The sequence below is a fragment of the Monodon monoceros genome, unplaced genomic scaffold (assembly GCF_005190385.1).
Source record: "Monodon monoceros isolate NGI ecotype Baffin Bay Population unplaced genomic scaffold, NGI_Narwhal_1 Super_Scaffold_22, whole genome shotgun sequence".
Taxonomy (NCBI): Eukaryota; Metazoa; Chordata; class Mammalia; order Artiodactyla; family Monodontidae; genus Monodon; species Monodon monoceros.
Genome location: NW_021703779.1, coordinates 57,668,164 through 57,681,018, shown reverse-complemented (window position 1 = coordinate 57,681,018; position 12,855 = coordinate 57,668,164). Strand labels below are relative to the sequence as shown.

The following is a 12,855-nucleotide window of genomic DNA, read 5'->3' as shown; positions in this document are numbered from 1 at the left end:
GCATTTCAATTATTAGTCATGCAATAAATGTTCTGGTTTAAAAAAAAAAAAGAGGGAGGGCATAGGGACATGCGTGTATGCGTATAACTGATTTGCTTTGTTGTGCAAAAGAAACTAACACAGTATTGTGAAGCAATTATACTCCAATAAAGATCTATTAAAAAAAAGTGATGATATATATATATGATCTCATTTTAATAAAAAAGGGCAAATAAAAACCCACACATGTATTGCACATGTATATATATATACATGTATACATAAGTATACATATATCTGTATATGATTATACAAGTATGAAAAAAGCGAAATAATGAATACTAGGTTATTGATATAGGTTATGGGGAGCAGTGATATAGACAGAGAAGGGAGATAAGTAAAACTAGAAAGAAGAAAAGACTATAATTTTACAAAATATGCACATAGGATTCTTTGTGAGTGTATCTAAAATTATATACCTATTTGTGTATAATTATAAAGATGTTACCTTAAAAGATTTTAAAGAAGAGATGAATAAAAATATACCAGAAAAAAATTCTTTTCAAAAGAAAATTGGGTAACAGGATCACTGACAAGATTGACTTTAACACCAAAAGTATTATTAGAATCAAGGAGAGTCATTTCTTAGTGATCAAATGAACGATTCTCTGGAAGATGGAGCAATCCTTAAACTACATGCCCTCTATGTGTTTGAAAAGTATATATAAATGCTATTATGCTGTGAATATCTTCTGACATCTTTTTTCTCATTCAATATTATCAGATGTATCCATTGTGATACATGTAGATTTAGATTCTGCATCTTAGTTGCTCTATAGTAAGTATTCTACCATAATAATTATTCATTTCTCTTTTGATAAAGATTTAGGTTCTTGCTGTTCTTTTACTGTTAAAAACAATGCTGCAATGAATAGAATTGCACATATTTCATTTCAAATCATGTGCAAGCATATTTGTAAGTGAATTCCTAGAAGTAGACTTTCTGGGTCAAAAACTATATGCATTAGTAATTTTGATAGATACTGTCAACTTGCCAACTAAGAGACTCCACCAGTTTACTTACCCACACCCCAGAAATGTTTGAAGGTTCCTGAAGCTCCACACCCTCCACCACACAGTGTTTACAAGCTTTTTCATACTGGTCAGTCTCACAAGTGAAATGGTATCACATTTTATTTTTATGAATGAACATCTTCTTGTGTGTTTCAATGGCATTTGTATTTCCTTTCCAATAAAATGTCTATTTGTATCCTTTGCTCATTTTAACATTGGTTTGTGGGTCATTTATTGATTTATAGGAGCTCTTCATGTATTTGGGAAATGAGCCCTTTGTGAAATTCGCAGAAAATATTTCCCCCAGGCTTTCATTTATTTTAAAATTTCCTTAGAATTGTTGATTTATAGACTTTTTTTTTTGCCTGCCAGAACATTTTGTTTTTGTGAAGTTGAAACTTTCCCTTTTTTGCTCCTGTACATTTTGTCAACTTATAGAGGTCTTCTCCACTTCAGGCTTATAAAAAACATTCCCCCATAGTTTAAGTACTTTTATAATTTCATATTTACATTTAAAGAAAACACCAGCTAGAAGATATTTGCAACTGTACAAATATAACTAACATCTGGTATGCAGAACATAAATAGAATTCCTAGAAATCAATAATAACAAGACAAACAACCCCAATAGAAAAATGGACAAAATATATGAACAAACAATTCAGAGGGGAAGAAATCTAAGTGGCTAACAAATGTGAAAAGATGTTTAACCTCTCTACTAATTTAGGAAAAAGCAAAGTCAAACAACAGTGTTCCATACTCAGCTTGACAACAATTTTAAATTATGAAGGTATCAAGAATGGTGGGATGTGGGGAAACACTGATGTGAATAAACTGCAGGTGGAACAATGATTGGTAAAATCCACTTTGGAAAACAGATTGGCAATATCTACTGAAGTTGAAATGCTCCTGCCCCCTTCTGCCCCAATGACCCCTACCTCCTGGAACTCCTGGCCTTATGTAATCCCTTCCCCTTGAGTGTGGGCCAGACTTAGTAATACATTTTTAATAAATAAAATTTGGTAAACAAGTGTTGGATGTCACTTCTGAGATCTGCCTTGAAGAAATGTTAGAAGTTCTTCAGGAAGAAGAAAATTGATATGGGTCAGAAACTTGGATTTGCATTAAAAAAAATAAAAGGGAGGAGGGACTTCCCTGGTGGCACAGTGGTTGAGAGTCCGCCTGCCGATGCAGGGGACACGGGTTCGTGCCCCGGTCCGGGAAGATCCCACATGCCGCGGAGCGGCTGGGCCCGTGAGCCGTGGCCGCTGAGCCTGCGCGTCCGGAGCCGGTGCTCCGCAGCGGGAGAGGCCACAGCAGTGAGGGGCCCGCGTACCGCACAAAAAAAAAAAAAAAAAGGGGAGGAGTTTTTGAGAAGGAACAAATGAAGTTATAAATAAAATCTTTCCATATTCTTATTCTAACTGATCCAATGAATAGCAGTTTCACCAAAAAATAATAACAACAATGTATTAGATGATTATAGCTTATGGATAAGGGAATGATAGCAATGCTATAAGGGACAGGAGAAAGGAATTGGAAATATTCTGTTATAAGGTGCCTGCACTACCCATGGAGTAGTATAGTGTCATTTGAAAGTGGGCTTGGATCAGTTGTAAACATATACTGCAAACTCCAGGGCAACCATTAAAAAATGTAAACATAAGAAATATGGTTGAAATTCTAAGAGAAGAGAGAAAATAGAATCATATAAAATGCTCAATTAGAAGTCAGAGAAGGCAGAAAAAGAATGGAAGACTCCCCCCACAAACAAGAGAGAAACAAAGAACAAAGGCAATGAATAGGAAACAGTTACAAACGTGGTACATATTAAAACAACTATTTCAACAATCACTTTAAATGTGAGTGGTCTAACTGTACCAATTAAAAGGCAGAGACTATCAGAATGTATTTTTTTAAAAAGGCCCAACTATATGTTGTCTGCAAGAAACCTATTTTAAACATAAAGACACAGATTAAATGTAAATTAAAGAGAAAGATATACATGCTAACGTTAATAAGAAGAACACTGGAGTAGCTATGTTAATTCCGGACAGAGCAGATCTCAGGACATGGAAAATTATCAGGTATAAATACGGATATTACATAATGATAAAAGGGGTCAATTTGCCAAAAAGACATAACAGTCCTTAATGTGTATGTGCCTGACAACAGAGCATCAAAATACGTGAGGCAAAAACTGGTAGGACCACAAGGAAAAATAGATGAACCCACTATTATAGTTGAAGACTTCAACACCCCTCTATCAGTAATTGACGGAACCAGCAGGCAGAAAATCAGTAAGGACATAGTTGAACCGAATTGCATCGTCAATCACCTGGATCTAATTGACATTTATAGACTACTTCATCCGACAACAGCAGAATACACATTCTTCTCAAGCTCACATGGAACATTCACGAAGATAGACCACATCCTGGGTGATAAAACACACCTTAACAAATTTAAAAGACAACAAATTTAAAAGTCTAGACATCATACAAAGTGTGTTCTCAGACCACAGCAGAATTAAATTAGAAATTAATAACAGAGAGATAGCTGGAATCTCAAAATATTTGAAGATTAAACAACATACTTCTAAACAACACATGGGTTCAGAAGAAATCTCAAGAGAAATTTTTTTAAATTTTGAAATAAAATGAAACCAGAACTTATCAAAATTTGTGGGATGCATTAAAAGCAGTGCTTAGAGGGAAACTTATAATATTGAATGCATATATTAGAAAAGGAAAAAGATCTAAAATCAATAATCTAAGCTTCCACCTTAGGAAACTACAAAAAGAAGAGCACATTATATCCAAAGTAAGCAGAAGAAAAGAAATAGTAAATGAGCAGAAATAAATGAAATTGGAAACAACAGAGCAATAGAGAATATCAATGAAGCAAAAAGCTGACTCTTTGAAAAGATCAGTAAGATTGGTAAATCTCTAGCTAGGCTGACCAAGACTAAAGGAGAGTAGACAAAACTAATATCAGAAATGGAGGAGCCATCACCATTGATCCTGTGGACATTAAAAAGATAATAAAGACGTTATGAGCATTCCCATGCCTACAAATTTGATAACTTAGATGGACAAATTCTATGGCTTACTTCTGATAAATAGGATATGGCAAAAGTGTTGGGATGTCACTTCTGAGTTTAAGTCATAAAAGAACGATGTCTTCCATCTTAGGTGCTCTCTGGCTCTCTCTCTCACCAGCTGCCAGGTTGTGAGGAGACTCAGGAAGCCTATGGACAGGCCCGCATGACAAGGAATTGAAGCCAGAGAGCAACCACATGAGTGAGCTTGGCAGTGAATCTTCTGAGGCCTACCAACAGCCATGTAAAAGAGCTTGGATGTGGACCTCCTACCCCAATTTTGCCTGCATCTAAGACTGCAGCCCCGGATGACAGCCTGAGTGCAAATTCATGAGAGTCTTTGAGCCAGAGACACCCCAGCTAACCCAGGTATAGATTCCTGACCTATGAAACTGTGATATAATAAATGTCGGTTGTCTTAAACTGCTAAGTTTTGAGGCAATTTGTTATACAACAATAGTTAACTACTACATACTCTTTGACCCAGAAATTCTACTTCAAAATACATACACTAGAGCAGTTTTTTCTAATCTTTTTCACATCATAGCATACGTTTAAAATGCTAATATGTGTACCAGCTCACTGGGATGAACAGATAGCCTGCTCTTAGCCAAAGGGAACAGCCCCCAGGGCAGCAGCTGCGTGAAGCCAGGCCCATCTTTCTGGAGGGCTAAGGGAATCAATATATTAGAACCCCCATTACCCAGCTGGGCAGGTCTGCCCCAGAGAAACTTTTCAATATGGGCACAAGGAGACATGCCCCAGGATGTTCATTAAATCTTCACTTATAATTGCACAAAACGGGAACAACCCAAGTCCATCAGCAGGCAAAGAGATAAAGAAATTGGATAATTCATGCAACAGAAGTCCGTACAATGATATATTATAGTAATATCATATTGGAAAATAGATACAATCATATTCAGTAGTTAAAATGTATGACCTAGATATAAATGTATCAAATCACTAACAAAAAATAATATTAAATGAAGATTTAAGTTTCAAAAGGCTATATTTATTATACCATTCACATAATGTAAAATACATAAAACAATAATGTATATTGGTTACATATATATATATATATATATATATATGTAGAAAAAAGAAAAAAACATGCACAAGAAAGAAACTTCTAAATGGTGCTTTTTTGGGAAAAAGAAGTAAGATAAATAGGATAAAGTGAGAGCTTCAACTATAATATTTTGTTTCAAAAACAGAAGAGTCTGAGGATCCGAAGAAAATAAAATGTGCTTGGTCTGTGTGACAAGTACGTGTGGGCAAAAGTACGTTTAATTCTCTGTACTCTTCTGTATGTTTGAAATATTTTAAATAAAAAATACATTATTTCTTGAGTACAAAAATACATATACATTAGATGAGGCTTATTAATTGGGTTGTGGAATTTCTCTATATCCTTGTTTATTTTGCAATCTATTTGCTCTATCTATACCAAAACAAGCGTGGTTAAGTCTTCTACTATAATTGCAGCCTTTCTGGTTTCTATAATTCTAACAATATTTGCCTCATATATTTTGAAATTACTTTGTTTGGCATATAAATTTCAGTGACTATACCTTCTCGGTGAATGAAACAACCTGATTTGTTTTCTTTAATGCTTTTTACTTTGAGTTCTTGATTTTTCTGATATTAACGTTGCTACATGTCTCTTTCCTTACCTTTTTTTCTTTCTTTCTAAAATTCCTTCCTTCCCCTCCTTCCATCTTTCCTCCTCTCCCTTCCTTCTTCTTTCTTTCCTTCCTTTCTGCTGGTATTTAACTGGCATATATATTCTATTCCTATTTCCGCTTTAGGTGAAGCATATAAACAGCATATAACTGGATTTCTATTTTTTTAACATCTTTATTGGAGTATAATTGCTTTACAATGGTGTGTTAGTTTCTGCTTTATAACAAAGTGAATCAGTTATACATATACATATGTTCCCATATCTCTTCCCTCTTGCGTCTCCCTCCCTCCCACCTTCCCTATCCCAACCCTCTAGGTGGTCACAAACCACCGAGCTGATCGCCCTGTGCTATGCGCAGCTGCTTCCCACTAGCTATCTATTTTACGTTTGGTAGTGTATATATATGTCCATGCCATTCTCTCACTTTGTCGCAGCTTACCCTTCCCCCTCCCCATATCCTCAAGTCCATGCTCTAGTAGGTCTGTGTTATTCCCGTCTTGCCCCTAGGTTCTTCATGACCTTTTTTTTCTTAGATTCCATATATATGTGTTAGCATATGGTATTTGTTTTTCTCTTTCTGACGTACTTCACTCTGTATGACAGACTCTAGGTCCGTCCGCCTCACTACAAATAACTCAGTTTTGTTCCTTTATATGGCTGAGTAATATTCCATTGTATATATGTGCCACATCTTCTTTATCCATTTATCTGTTGATGGACACTTAGGTTGCTTCCATGTCCTGGCTATTGTAAATAGAGTTGCAATGAACATTTTGGTACATGACCCTTTTTGAATTATAACTGGATTTCTAAAAACTAAATGCTAAAACTAAAATGAGAGTTTGCTTTTTTATTTTTAATGGGAGATGTTAACCCACAATACATCCTGACATGTTGGGATTTATTTCTGCTCCCCCCTTTTTAAACATACTTTCTTGTTGCCTCCCATCCCATTTCTGCCTTTTGTTAGATTTTTTTCTCTTTGTTCTCTATATTATTTCTTCAACGGTTTGAAAGTTATACATCCTATTTCTATTTTGTTGTTACTCCTAAAATTTCTTGCTCTGCTATTATGCATTTTATTCCCAGTAAAGAACAAAGCTTTGCTACTGCTGTGAACGTAGGCAGTCTTTACATTTGACGCAAATATTAGAGACATATGTAAAGCGCAATTTAAAAAAAAGATTTCGGAGTTCAGTAAAATTGTATAAATCCAAAAGGCATAGCTATAATATTTTGAAGAGCAATGCAATTACGAAAATGTGACCCATGTTGTGCTGCAATGATTGATCATTTCTTTTGGATAGAGAACCTCGATTTTGTGATTAACAGCAACAAATTCTACTGTCAACAGTTCGATTTGCTTCAACCACCAGGTCAAACAAAAGTCAGCTGACTGCAACCCTAAGTACCGTGATACTTCCACTACAGATCATAACATAGAACATAAGATAGGATATATTAATATCATTACTTTCACATCAGAATGAATCAGAAAGAATTTGCGGATTTCATTTTATTTCAAACAACAACAACCACCCAAAGCCCAGAACAGAAGGGCAAATGACTAAATGTTTAACATTTGTTAAAGCTGGCTGTTGGTTACATTTTTCGCTGTCCTTTTCTGTATCCTTGACGATTTCATCATTTCAAATGAAATAATGTTTTCGAGCCCACCCTGATTTGTCGAGAGCAGCTGCCGCCCCCGCCACATCAAGGGGGCGGGCCGCCGCGACGCTACAATCACTTCCGCCGCCGCAGTCGCGCCCGTCCCGCCGCTGTCTGGAGGGGGAGGAGCTGGAGCCCCGGGAGCAGCGGCTCTGGCGGTTGTGGCGGTTGGAGGTCCGAGGGATCCTCTCTTTCCGAGAGCGTGCGGGGGCCGCGACTGGGTGAGTGAAAGGCTGTTTATTTCCTCGATTCCCTCCAGACGTGGCGGTGGGGCGAGTGGCCGGGCGTGGGGCGAGTGGCCGGGCACCGGCATGAGGATGTGGAGTGGGGGGTGGGGGCTCTAACGAACAGATTTTCGGGCTCGCCCCTTGGGAAGGGGTGGGGCGGACGCGGGACCTGACCGCAGAGGGAGGCCTGTGCCCTCCACCGGCCCGATTTAGGGCTCCATCCTTCATTCCCCGGCCCCTTACGTGTGGCTCGGTCCCAGCTCGGGTGGCTTGAATCGCTATTCGAGAGGGGAGTGGTGGTCGCGGCCCTCTCCGCCTGTCCTCCCCTCTCCTTCTGCCTCCCTTCTTGGCCCCTCTGTGGAGCGATCCGTGGCCTTTCTTTCCCCATTTTGAAGTTGTTTTGATGAATGGTAAATGGTGAAGATTTTTAGGCAAATATATTGTTACCAGGAAAAGAATTGTCAGAAAAACAAATCATTCCCAGGGAAAAACTATAACCCCACACGCCCTTTTCTTTTTTTTCCCCCTTGCCTGCCACATCGGTTTGGATCTACCGTTTGAGCCTATAAACGTTTCCCCGTCTCATTATGACATTGCGGACCCCCTCCCATCCCCGTGTCTCGCGTGCGCGCGCAGGGACACATACACGCACATGCCCGCACATACACACATACACGCACATGCGCGCGCGCTCACACGCATGCACAAAAACCTTCCGTTGCAGCTGCCTTATCGCCGCCCCCCCCCCACACTCAAGGTTCCTTCGTGTCCCCCTCCCCCGCACATGCTTGGACAGACATGCACACACACCCTCTCACACACTGTCACACTCTCCAGTGCCTTCCCCTGAGAGAGACAGAGACAGACTCACACACACACACACACACACACACACACACAGCCTCACACTCTCCGGTGCTTTTCCCTGCCTCTCACCTCCTGCCACATACACACCTCCAGAAGCATCCCCCTCCTCCCTCTGCCTCTTCTTGCTCTAGTGAGCACACACACAACATACACACACACACACACACACACACACACACACACCCTGTGGGCCGCCTTACCCCCTGCCTGCCACTTACACAGATTGCTGGCTCCTCTTTCCTATGCCACTTACATGCATACACACCCACACGCTCTTTTACATACCCCTCTCAGGTGCTCCCTGTCTGCTACCTATGTGCCTAGACAGCCTCCTTCGCTGGTCCCTGCCATGCACACACACTCACATAAATCCTTCTCCAGGGACATCCCCCTCTTCCTGCTTGCCACATCCATGCGTAGAGACATTCTTTGATTGCTGGTGCCCACCCGCCTGCCCGTCTGCCATACGCACATCCCTCTCCAGTGCTGTCCCCATATCGATGCATTTGCTCACACTGGCCCTTCTCCATTGTTGCCTCCCATTTTGATGAACACACGCACACAAACTCAAGGACACCCCCTGTTCAGTGCCACTATACCCTTCCTGGCTTGCCACAGGCACATAAACACAGGCATTCCTCCCTAGAGTTCCAGCCATCACACATCGGAACCACATGCACGTTCTCTGTCTATCGTGCGTACGCATGCCCCTCTCCCCTGAAGCCACCCCATCATCCATGCCTGTCATTTTCATACCCACATCCAGAATGGGTCTCATTCTGCCTGACACTCACGCCTCTTCCCAGTGCCACTGTCACCTGCCCTTTCCCCCTACAAATACAGGAGTCTCTCCACTTCATGAGTGCTGGTCCCCCTTCCACCTGCCTGGTCCCCCTTCCACCTGCCCCTCTCCTCCTGCCAGACACGTAGACACTCTCGCATACACAGTGATGGTGATCTATATTTTCCACCCCTATTCCAATTTGCATTGCTCCTGTATGTATACAGGACTCAGAAAAATGCAGATACCCCATAAAAAAAAACCCACAGCCGTCTTTCCTCTTCCCATGTTGGCACAATCCCAGTGCTTCACCTATCTTCCCAGCATCCAGTCACCCCTCCCCCGTCTTCCGTCAGATTCTCCCCTGAGTCTGGCTTTCCTACAAACCCAGTTTTGTAATTATTTTGCCAACATTAAAAATGTGTTCCAGGTCTACACCTGACAGTCACTGGAATGCTACTCCAGGCCATAGAAGAAAGTGAAACTAAGTTTAAAGGCCCCTTATTCTTTCTGTAACCTGTCTGCTGAAGTGAAAATAAATCTCCCTGCTCCTTTATTCCGAACTGATTTGACCTTCCCATCTCCAAAGCGTGCGCAGGGAGCAGGAGCCTTTCCACTCAAGCCCCAGATGTACTGGAAACCCTCCTAAGTCAGAGCAAATGGGTCAGGAATCTAGCAAGCCTGTATGGCCCAAGCCAGCAGGAGGGTATCAGCCCAATACAGGCAGGAGGTATGGAAGAAGGCATGCTTATGTCAGTTTCAGGCCATCCACGAGCCAGCAGGAAAGGATTTCCGGCCAGAGACAGACGTCATCCGAAGTCCCGATGCACAGGTCAGCCCCCAGTCAAACCACCAAGAGGAGCCGATCACCATTTTCCACCACTCGTCGTAGTTGGGACGACAGCGAGAGCTCGGGAGCCAGCCTGAGTGTTGATAATGAGGACTACTCCAGGTACCCGCCCAGAGAGCACAGGGCTTCGGGGAGCAGAAGAGGAATGGCTTATGGACGCGTTGACTGTTTCGGGGTAGATGATAGTGAGGAGGAGGGGGCTGGGCCTGTTGAGCGAGTGCCAGTGAGAGGGAAAACTGGCAAGCTTAAAGATGACAAGCTGTATGACCCAGAGAAGGGGCCGAGGTCTCTGGCTGGGGTGCCCCCACAGTTCTCTGGTTTTAACCGTGACGTGAGAGAGGAGCTCGACAAGTTAGACCCAGCCCCTACAGCACGGGGCTCTGCTAGCAGAGCTGAGTTCCTGCAGCCAAACAGCATGGCCCCCCAGCCATCTTCTGCTGAAGGCAAGGTGGCCACAAACGGCAACAGCCTGGAGAGGGAGAGGCGGGAGCAGAATTTACCTGCGTGTCCCAGCAGGGCTCCTGTGAGTATTTGTGGTGGTGGGGAAAACACCCCAGAGAGTGCAGAGGAGCCAGTGGTGAGGCCCAAAATCAGAAATCTGGCAAGTCCCAACTGCGTGAAACCAAAAATATTTTTTGATACTGACGATGACGATGATATGCCACACAGTACTTCCAGGTGGAGGGAGACTGCCGACGCTGACGAAGGCCACTCGGATGGCCTGGCAAGAAGAGGCAGAGGCGAGAGTTCAGGTGGCTACCCTGAGCCGAAGTACCCTGAAGACAAAAGGGAAGCCAGGAGTGACCAAGTGAAGCCGGAAAAGGTGCCGAGACGGCGACGAACCATGGGCGACCCTGACTTCTGGACGTACAGTGATGAGTACTACAGGTACTTCGAAGAAGACTCTGACAGTGACAAAGAGTGGACTGTGGCTCTGCGTCGCAAGTATCGAGGTCGGGAGCAAAATCTGTCGTCCAGTGGCGAGAGCTGGGAGACTCTGCCAGGAAAAGAAGAGCATGAAGCCGAGCAAGCCAGAGTGAATGCCAGTGCCAGTGCCAGCCCCAGTGCTGGTGCCAGTGCCGGCAGCAGTGGCGGCAATGAACTTGAAGAAGTTCGAGGGCCATCTCTCCAGGAAGAGGAACGGGCAACTGCCGAAGAAGGAGAAGTTCCTTGGCTCCAATACAATGAAAACGAGAACAGCAGTGAGGGGGATAATGATTCCGGTCAGGAGTTTCTGCAGCCCAGCGTCTTCATGCTGGACGGCAACAACAACCTTGAAGATGACTCCAGTGTCAGTGAAGACCTCGAAGTGGATTGGAGCCTCTTCGATGGGTTTGCGGATGGGTTGGGGGTGGCTGAAGCCATTTCCTACGTGGATCCTCAGTTCCTCACGTACATGGCACTTGAAGAACGCCTGGCCCAGGCAATGGAAACTGCCCTGGCGCACTTGGAGTCTCTCGCGGTGGACGTGGAGGTGGCCAATCCACCAGCCAGCAAGGAGAGCATCGACGCTCTTCCCGAGATCCTGGTCACGGAAGATCACAGCGCGGTGGGGCAGGAGATGTGTTGCCCCATCTGTTGCAGTGAATATGTGAAGGGGGAGGTGGCAACGGAGCTGCCGTGCCACCACTATTTCCACAAGCCCTGTGTGTCCATCTGGCTTCAGAAGTCAGGCACTTGCCCCGTGTGCCGCTGCATGTTCCCTCCCCCGCTTTAAGACCAAGGCTCTTCACTCCTGGTCTGATGATTTTCCCCATCTGAAATCCACAATACTGCAGGAGCCCTCTCCAAATTAACCATTGAAGTGAAGTCAATCAGTCGATTAATCTCCACCTGTCGATTCCTTGTGATTATTTCCAGTGTGAAAACGGTTGTGTACGATTGCGTTGAAAAAAAAAAGCCATCCTGTGTTCTAGAGGTTAGAAAGGGAAAACTGAACTTTCTAAATGCTACTTGCGATTGCAGTAAAAACATAAATTTTCTAACCTGAACGATGAAATAAGTTGCGTTTGTTTTTTTCAGTAGAATATGTTGCTGTTGATTGTAATGTCAAGTTCATCTGTTAAACTTGTCCAAAGGGCATCATCATTTCTGTTGCATGTTATGGGTTAATGTTCCTGTAATTGCAGTGCCGTAAAAGCTTATTAAAGTTCTCCTTTTGGTTTTACGTGGTATAGTGGAATTGTTTGCTTTTGTCTAAAACGGTGGTACTAAGTGACTTTATAATTGATCTCTTGCATTTGCTTCCCAAGTAGGGTTTTCTGGTGTTCCCACTGGGAGAAAAACTTTAGTTTCACTGGAAATGCTGACTCCAACAACAGCAAAAGTAAGAGTAATTCTTTCTAAGTAGGGGTAGAGTGTATGGTTGTCAGGCTACTAAAGGGGCAAAGGTTGAGTAGAGGATACTCTGTCAGTCTATGAGAAGGAAAGAAACAGTGAGAAAGCATAGTAAAAATAATGATGGTAGGAATACATCCAATTGGAGTGTAGGGGTGAAGGAGTTAAAATCCCCTTCTAGAAAAAAGCAAGTCTCAGAGGAAGTGGGTAAAAAAAAAAAAAAAAAAAAAGCAGTATGCTGATTGCATACATTAACACAGTGACACAAAAGGAACAGAAAAA

General features: G+C 42.6%; 1 protein-coding gene across 4 annotated transcripts; it reads left to right on the top strand.

Annotated features, from left to right (window-relative positions):
- The first annotated feature begins 7,626 nt into the window (after positions 1 to 7,626).
- PJA1 (praja ring finger ubiquitin ligase 1) lies at positions 7,627 to 12,410 on the top strand. 4 transcript variants are annotated; one of them, XM_029241525.1, is made up of 3 exons: positions 7,627 to 7,732; positions 10,150 to 10,338; positions 10,906 to 12,410. In XM_029241525.1, exons 2-3 carry the CDS (start codon positions 10,211 to 10,213, stop codon positions 11,951 to 11,953), a joined length of 1,176 nt encoding a protein of 391 aa, XP_029097358.1. In that variant the 5' UTR covers positions 7,627 to 7,732; positions 10,150 to 10,210; the 3' UTR covers positions 11,954 to 12,410. The 4 variants fall into 4 exon arrangements, with proteins under 4 accessions (XP_029097358.1, XP_029097355.1, XP_029097356.1 ...); XM_029241522.1 differs by having other exon boundaries at positions 7,640 to 7,732; positions 10,144 to 12,408; XM_029241523.1 differs by having other exon boundaries at positions 7,661 to 7,732; positions 10,150 to 12,403.
- The last annotated feature ends 445 nt before the right edge of the window (positions 12,411 to 12,855 follow it).

What these genes read in the sequence shown, in the direction of transcription:
- PJA1 (XM_029241522.1), top strand. Translation starts at nt 10,211, where the DNA reads ATGCACAGGTCAGCCCCCAGTCAAACCACCAAGAGGAGCCGATCACCA.